General features: G+C 44.0%; 1 protein-coding gene across 1 annotated transcript; it reads left to right on the forward strand.

Annotated features, from left to right (window-relative positions):
- The first annotated feature begins 3165 nt into the window (after positions 1-3165).
- DDIT4 (DNA damage inducible transcript 4) lies at positions 3166-5529 on the forward strand. The gene is made up of 3 exons (XM_006131997.4): positions 3166-3322; positions 3490-3730; positions 4192-5529. Exons 2-3 carry the CDS (start codon positions 3550-3552, stop codon positions 4680-4682), a joined length of 672 nt encoding a protein of 223 aa, XP_006132059.1. The 5' UTR covers positions 3166-3322; positions 3490-3549; the 3' UTR covers positions 4683-5529.
- The last annotated feature ends 3518 nt before the right edge of the window (positions 5530-9047 follow it).

A 9047-nucleotide genomic window follows, 5' to 3' on the forward strand; every position in this document is an offset into this window, starting at 1 on the left:
CTGGCTCTGAGAGCAGTGTGACTTGCCACCTTCCCCTGGCACAGCTCCCAGCCAGCTCTGGGAGCAGCTAGCGCCGCAGACTACAACTCCGAGGAGGCAAAGCGGGCCAGGAACAGAACCCCCATTTTTATCATTATGCCTACAGGGAAAAAAAAAAGTTCAACTTATGACCTAATTGGTTCCTGGAGAACCATCATAAGTGCGGGGATCGCCTGTATTTGTGGAAGGTGCTAGATCAAGGATCATCAAAAGTATTCAAAACGGACATCTCAGTTTAGCCAAAACCAGACTTGTAGTTCCCATTCAGTCCCTGGGGCCTGACAAATACGCCCATGCTTATAATGCATTTTTACTTTAAGGAACTGCACAGGGACCACCAAATCAGTTAATTGAGGCTATTAGAGAGCTATCCAGGAGAAATGACTTTCAGCTTCTAGCAGCCTGGTAGAGTTGGTGATCTCTGTGGAGAGGCAGCAAAAATAGTCTATTGCAGGGGCGGGGAAACTTTTTTGGGGTTGGGGGCCAATGACCCTCAGATAAGTAGATTTTGTGTGCTCCAGCCCCATGGGGGAATAGCAGAGGATGGAGTGCCAGGACAAGCCTCCTCAATGCTGGGGGGAGCGGAGCCCTGAGAGCCAGATCCAGGCAAGCGGGGGGGCTACAGATTCCCCACCCCGGTCTGCTGTGTGAATGAGAACAGGTCAAGAGCAACAGCTATCTCCAGTTTGTGTGTCATCTCCTAGCATGAATAGACCTATGGAAAAAGGTGTTCTGCTAACAGATTTAGAATGAAGATTCCTGTGCTAAGCACATTGCCCAACCCCTCCCCCCCACACACATTTGAATGTGTCTCTAATGCACACTGACTGTCATGGCATAGTGCAGGCACTTCCCATAGCAATGGAAAGGTAGGTAATCCACACCTCAAGCAGCAATAGCTTGGTAGATGGAACAAACTTAGCACTTACATCAGTATAACTGCAGCACATATTAAAGCATGCCACTCAAAATGATGGTAAGTGTAAATCATGGGTGGGACAATACCATCCCCTGGACTGGATCCAGTCCACCAAGGTTAGCCCCTAGTGGGCCCCCCGTCACCATATTTACCTGCGCCTCTGTAGGTACAGGGAATTGCAGCTGCTGTTGGCTGCAGATCGTCATTCTCAACCAATGGGAATTGCAATCCCCCATACTTGCAAAGGCACAGATAAAATAGTAGCAGCTCACCACTTGTACGTGGTGTGTAATTGTTTCTATTTATTTAGAGAAGTTTTACTGTTTTCCACATTTTTTTGGTTTTGGGGCTTTTTATTAATATTAATTTGGTGGTTTGTGTCACAGTTTAGGTGGAAATGGGTTTTTGTCCCCTTTCCATTTTGTTTCAGCTCCCCCACTTAGTCCTTATTTCAAAGAGTTTATTTTCACATTTTAAACAACTTGTGATATGCTGGCATGGACCCATCTGGAGATGTAGGACAGCAGATGGGAGCATGGCTTGTTTTAGTCCAGAAAAGTTAGCTAACTGCTCATACACTAACAAGTCTCAAAGGGATAGCAATATTAGTCTATAACTTAAAAAAGCCAAGTAGTGCTGTGACACTTTAGAGAGTAACAAATATATAGAATCATGAGCATTCATGGGTAAAACACTTCATCAGATGAATTGGACACTAGCACATCAGATACTTATAGTTAATTATTATAATCAAAGAGCTCACAGGGTGCACTATACTTGGGTTTTAAAACCCCAAAAATGTTTTCTTGAAGATTAAACTGCATCACATTTTAAGCCCTCATTTTAAAGGTTATACGCTTGCTTGTTCCTGTTGTAGACTTATTAGTTTCTCTGATGAAACGATCTGCTTTATTGCACTCTCTGGGACTTTTTCTCTCCAACTCGTCCCATATGATGCAATTCTCCCAGTCATTTACACAAAGCAGCCAAAGTGCAAGACGGACGCTAGGACCCAGAGGTTGTGCTGCAACTTGCGTTGGATTGTTTACCTAGAGTTAGCTTTATACGTGCAGAATTCACCGTGTAGCCTGCATTCTCATAATTAGAATTGCAACAAACAAATGAACTTATCGACTCGAATGATCAATAGCATGATCAGGCTTTCGACCTCCTTTACCGTCCTCCTAAAAATCAGTTGACGTAAAGAATGTGCAAATAAACTAGTTTCTCAATAGAGCTTTAAGGACTAAAAGTTAGGGAAACCATGCAATAATGTCCTGACCTTGATTGTGCACGAAATAATCCAAGGCTGGAAGATGTTAGCTCAACGTACAGTTTGAAAGCCGCATGTTTATAGTGTGCTAGGATGGCGAAATCTCTAGGGTTTCTGAAAATAAACTCATAGTTCGCCGCTTTCTAAGATTACAACAAACACAGTTGATGAAATGTACTGCAGCATCTTTGCTGTTGAGACGATTAAAGGATTTTATACACCAATCCTACTTCATCGCATCCTTTTAAAACGAACCCCCATGCAGAAACACGTAGCAGCAAGATTTTTATTCCCAGTTTGGAGTGGGTTGAAACTGATTTTATACGAAGGACTTGTCTTTGTTACAGAACCTAAACCGATATTCCAAGTCATGTCGTAAATGGCTAGCTATGATCCCCCGTTTCTCCCCAACCGCCCGCATTGTCCACACCGTAACTAATCTTTCATGGGAAAAAATATCCAGCAGAGAAGAAACAGCATGAAAATGGGGAGTGTGGGGAGCACAATTAAGATTGCTAAAATTGGCTATAAATGAGCAGTAGTGATTTTTCGTGTCATCACCATCAGCCTCTCAATAGTCCCGGGTCTGAGAGTGAACCTAGGGCTCAGATTACCAGTACAATGCAATGTTACTTTGTGTAACCTAGTCCTTACTTTACAGGCAGAAAGCAGCAGTGAACGAGCCTTTCGGGTGCACAGGGTCCAACCAAGCCCTGGGAGTCTGTAATAAACAGGCCCTCCCCCACCCCCAAGGTCTCTGCTTGCAGCTCAGATTCCACGCACAATGGAAGGCGGAGCCCAGGCTGCTGTAACCGGGCAGGAGAGAACGCTGCGAACGTGCGCCTGCCTGCCATTGGCCGAGCCCGACACACACTCCCGGCTCGCCACTGGTTGCTGCGGCACGGGAGGCCGAGTCTGGGTTTCTGGCACAGTAGGGAGGGGCGGCCGCTCCTGAGCTGCCTATTTAAAGGGCCCAGCGAGGGTTGGGGGCACATCAGCGCCGAGAAGGGGAACTGAGCGCGTAGGCTCCCACCCGCAGCCTCCTGCCCCACTTCGCCTACCTCCTCCACCTGCCCGGACCCCGCGGCCCTGTAAGTATCGCTGCCTGCTCGCGGCCCCGCTGCCTTTCATTCTCTCGACGGGTGGTTTAGCCGGAGGCGCATCGGTGCAAATCCCCCCAGCTTGCCGTCGAGAGCTTTCCACCTGACCGCCAGCGCCGGGCGTTTCCTGACGGCTCTGTGCTGGCCTTGCATTGCAGGATCTGTTCCGTGCTGCTCTCCGCGGCCCCGCTCCGCAGGGTGACTGACCATCCGCAGCGATGCCCAGCGTGTGGGACAGCTTCGCTTCCTCGCTGCCTCCCATTCCGGAGCAGAGAGAGAACCAATCCTCACCCCCCTTCTCCCGGAGAAAGAGCTGGCAGCAGGAGGTGCCCGATCGCTGTGCCAGAGCGGAGAGCTCCGATTGTGAATCCCTGGACAGCAGCTCGAGCAGCGAAGGCGGTAAGTAGATTTTTTTTAGGGCTGAAAGTCAATTTTCTTTGGTGTTTGAGTTACACTAATGAACAGTTTAGGACAGCATTACCCATCAAGATTTTTTTTATCCTCTAAACGATGTGTCCAGTAAATACATTTTTAAACACAATTGCAATAGCAAACTGAATATACCACATACCTGTAATTCAGTAAAGCTAAAATACACAATGGGAGAGGCTTAAGCTTCATCAAAACATTGTCCCATAAAACCATAGCAGCCCTTCTCTCCCTATGTCACCAGACTGTTCTTTTTCACTTAGTGCTCAGCTTTTCTGTGAAAATTATGGTTTAGGTTAATAAATGGACAAGTTTTCTTTTCCTTAACTTTGGTCCTTTGTAGCAACTTTTTACTAAGGCATTTGTGAAACAAAAGCCAGCTTCATAAACTGGCCAGTACTGATCTGCCTTCTTTGACTTTTCATTCACAGATGCAGAGTACCTGGAGGAAGTTTCTCTTCCAGACTTTGACTTGTTAAATGACCCAGAAGATGAACTCCTATGTAACAATCTCATGAAACTAATCCAAGTCAGTCTGAACAAAGCCAACATCAATTCCAAGCGCTGCTCCAGACTTGTGATGCCAAGCCAACTCATCACTCAAGTCAGCAAAGAGCTGCTTCACCTGGCTTATAGCGAGCCCTGTGGCCTGAGAGGTGCCCTCATTGACCTGTGTGTTGAACAAGGGAAGGGGTGCTACAGTGTGGGGCAGATTGCAGTGGATCCAAATCTTGTGCCTACTTTTCAACTGACCCTTATTTTAAGATTGGACTCTCGACTATGGCCTAAAATCCAGGGCCTTTTTAGCTCTGGGACTTCTTTCACTCCAGGCTTTAGTCAATCGCTGAAGCTGAGCACTGGGTTCAGAGTCATTAAAAAGAAGCTTTACAGCTCTGAGCAGTTGCTAATAGAGGAGTGCTGAAAGTGCCTCAGAGGAATAACTGATCATTACTCTCTAAACTGGTGTAGCACACCATGAGAAACTGGAGCAACAACTTAAGTGCTTTGAAAAAGTGAACATAAGTTGGCTAAAATGTGGCAGCTCCTTAGTCACCAAGGTTAGGGTGGCACAGGATTGTACAAAAAGAAAGTAGTCCAGAGAGGGAAAGCAAGGATGAAGCTCACTGGAAAACAAAACTGCACTCTACTTCCCTCACTCAGTGGGCATAGATAGCAAGTGAGTGCTAGCTTTAACCTTTCAGTGATTGTAGAACAGGTTTTTATTGTACTGACTTCAGTTAGTCTTGTGACAGTTCTGATGCCAGATGCAGCAGCAGGACTGCGTTGGGGGTAGACAGTCCCCCTATTCCTGGCTTTTAAAAAAACCTACATTGTAATCAATGGATTTTTTTTGGTGGAGGGAGGGTGGTGCATGTGTATGAGTGATGGTTGAATTTAAGGTCTGATGGGACCGTATGTGATTTGATCAAAGATAAGCTCCACTACTGACATTAGGGCAGCTATACATAGTCTTCAAGTGAATGTAGAAGCAAGAATTTTTGGGTTGTAATCAGTTCATATGCTTGAAGAAAATACTGCTGGGAGCTACCTACTGCTCTCCAATACTGCATGCCAGAGGGGAAATGTGATGTGATGCTATGGATGAGGGCAGGAACCCTCACAAACAACCTGTGTACTATCCTATGTAGTGCTTCTATTGATGACAGTTTACATTAATGCACTTGATGTTCAAGTGCAAGATTTTCTATGCAATTGTATTGTTTTGAGAGGGTTTTTTACTTTTCTAATAAAAGCTAATTGACAACTTGGCTTTCTTTAGTTTCACCTTTAACATCTGGGCAATATCACTTTAAAGGTAGTAGACACTTCTGCTCATTTTTGTAGGTTTTAGAATATCTTGCATAAGCTACGGTAAGGGCCATGTCCTGCTTTACAAAACACACACTTGCACCCTATTCCATTGCTAGCATGCTGATTTCATTAGTGCTATTAGGACCAAAAGCTCATACCACCATCTACATGTTTTGTTAGTCTATAAAGTGCTACCAGACTTTTTTTTTTAAAGTTTATCCTGTACAGACTAACTCAGCTATCCCCTGAAGCTTCCAATCTTTAAGGTAGCTCATTCCACAAGCCTGGCATTTTGGGGAAGCTTGTCTTTCACCTGACAGGAATTTTGAACTGTGGTCTCAGAACTACATGCTTCAAGTTCCTCAACCATTTGAAATAATGAAGTACAGTAATGGGACCTACAATCGTGTCAATTAACTTCTAATTGCAGGGCATTTAAAATTTAGAGGTGAGCAAGCACCAAAAACTACAAGCTAGTCCTAAGAGCATGCCAATGAGCTCTATCCATAGAGAATGGGTGCCTGCCACTTCAGGGACAAGCACATGACAGTGCCAATGCACCTGGGGCAGTAGCATCAGAATGAAACATTGCAGTTTGTAGCTTCTCACAAAAGGTAAAAAGCACTTAAAGTCCTGCTTCTGATAGGTATATGAATAAGATGATACCTACTCTTCTCCAAGCAGTTCAGCCATCTTACATATTTTGGAAATACCCCTTGCCCAAAAGGTTCAGTTTTAAAGTGTACCTTTTTGTACAGACCCAGGGTGAATTTGTCTTTGTATTTATTTCAAGGAGTTTAAATGTACTATCACACTAGGGATGAATTTATCCCAAGATCACTTAAAGGAGCTTAAACCCTACATTAAAAAGATAACATCACCACTCCTGAGAGATTAGGGAATACATTTCTTGAAACAGGAGTTTAAAGCAGATAGTACCTGACGTCTAGTTCTGGTTAACTTTACATGACTGGTCTATTTTATCTCTGAGGATTACTGCAGTTCCTAAAGAGAAGAGGGGAACTCTCAGTCTATAGGAGAGTACAATAGTTTGATGTCCTCTGTATCTAGCAAAATATTCTGGTTTAATCCATGGCATTACTTAGTGAATCAGCCTTAAAATGTACAAGATTGCATTTGTGGTTTTGTCATGCAGCCCAAATTTCACATCAGGCTAGTGTCTGTGCTTTAGCCTGTGATAGTAGTTTTGATCTCTATTTCGGTCTGTTGCATTGTGGAGGTAGATACCTTCCCCTTGTGGGGGCATGTGTGTCTCAAATGCATTTTCTGAGCCACACTGAAGGAAAGACCCTTGTGAGAGGAAACCTTTGAAAGTAGGTGGTGCAATGAAAGATTCCTTAGGATTCTATTTCCCCATTAAATTATAATCACAATACAGAAATGTCATTAACTGAGCAAAGTTCTACCCTGATTTACGCCCAGTAAGTGGTAATTAGTATACATTAGGATAGAATGCAGCATATAATCCTTAATTGGTTACTTTTAAAAGAAAGAAAACAATAGCAAGTAGCCATCACATTTGGTAAACTGGTTGTCAGAAATAAATCCTATTTTTATTTTAACCATGTATACTGCACGTGTGGCTCAGCTATTGCCAGTCCTGAGATAGATTTAGATTAGTTGATTTGTACTTTACATCTGACTGATTCTTGGAATGGGAGGTGGAAAGTTCAAATGGGCCAAGTCAAAATAGTCTGTAAGTAGAAGAAAAGATGCCAGGATAGCCACCTAATGAAAAAAGCCAAGAGAAGAAAAATCATGGAAAGGAAGTTAGGTCAATCTAATCCTCATTGTGGAGTGTTCCCCACAATACATTGTCCACTGCTTTGGTCTCCTTTATTTGCATCAAAGGGCAATTACATAAGCCTACAATTACAACTCTAAAAAGCTTGCACCTATGTATAAGTTAAGTTGCTTGACAAGACCTAGGCAAAATGGACTTAGGGTAGAACCATTTTTAAAAAATCCATTTAATTGCAAGTCCATTTCTACTAAAAAAATCTAAAGATTTTCCAGGAAAGTCTGTTTGACACCCACTAACCAAAAAAAACCATGGGTTTTCTTTACAAAAGCTAGGGTATGGGATTACTTTGACTAAATTACTACTCGGTGTGAATAAGGGTGGCCAACTCAGACTGAAAAGTGATACAGAGGGCAGAAATTTAGTGTTGCTTTTAAAGGTTTTTGAACATTCATTGTACCATCCTGACAATAATGGCTTGGCCTGTCCCCTTTATTCAATTTTTAGGGGTTAGAGAAGTCCCTTAAATGTCTAAAGTAACTTCTGGCATTTTTCCAGAAGCAAAATATCCATTTTGGGATTCTAAGACCCAAAGTATTGAATGGGTTAGCACAAAAACACTTAAGCTGAAGAAAACAGATCAGGTAGCTCTTGGCCACAGCAAGCAAGCAGTTTTTGGCAGGAGCCCAGGAGTCTGGGCCATGCAATCTAAAATGGACATTTCTCACTATGGAGAAGAAAGAGGATACAGATAGTCCAAGCCAAATCTCAATTCTGTGTGACCAGCTGCTGACTCCTGGATCAGCCAGTCATAGGGGTCCAGCTACTAGTTCATTATTCAGGATCTACAGCATCAGGACCTACATAATGTTGCATGAAATCATGAGGCCATGATTACCACACTAAAGCAGCATTATTGGTATATCTCTGTTCCTACAGTATATGGGCAAAGCACTCCTAGTATGGATGCAGGTTTACTGATAAAACTGCCCTCTGTACCAAAATAGTAAAATTGCTGAACAAAAGCTGTAAAACAGAAAGATGGGTAAAACACAGCTTTGTTAGAGGTGCATCTACAGCAGGGACTTCTGGTGGCACAGCTAGGTCAGGGATCACAGCATCTCACCCTGATTTACCTAGCTATGCTGGCATAAATTTGTAGTGTCAAGCTAGCTTGAAAAAAGAATGTTTTGCAAACTGTTAAAGAGATTGGTGCCTACTGACTTTCATGGGACATTTGCTACACTACAGAGAGGAGAATTGGGCTCTTGCCAACAGACTTGTCAGGCCCCTGGGCAAAGCGGAGTTGTGGTGAGTGATATGCTGGTGCAATGCCCAGTGTGGATGCAGTCCGTGCTCCCAGAAGAGGTAGAGTCTCAGGCAGAAGGGGCAGGGCTGGGGCAGCCAGCACCCCCTGCTCCTGCTAGTACTTAATGCCACTCGGAGGATGCTGCGCAGCATTTGGGTGGTGATTTAAAGAGCCTGAGGCTCCAGATGCTGTCTCTGCTGTGGTAGCAAGGGCAGCGGCTAGGAGCCCCAGGCCCTTTTCAATCACTGGGCCCTGGAGCAACTGCCCCTTTTGAACCCCACTCACTCCCATCAGCTCACTTCTGTATGGGAAGGAGAATAAATTCTACCTGTATAACTGCCTCCACACTGGACATTGCACCAGCATATCAATAGATGTTAATACACAATACAAAAAATCACCCT

Source organism: Pelodiscus sinensis, chromosome 8 (genome assembly GCF_049634645.1).
Source record: "Pelodiscus sinensis isolate JC-2024 chromosome 8, ASM4963464v1, whole genome shotgun sequence".
Taxonomy (NCBI): Eukaryota; Metazoa; Chordata; order Testudines; family Trionychidae; genus Pelodiscus; species Pelodiscus sinensis.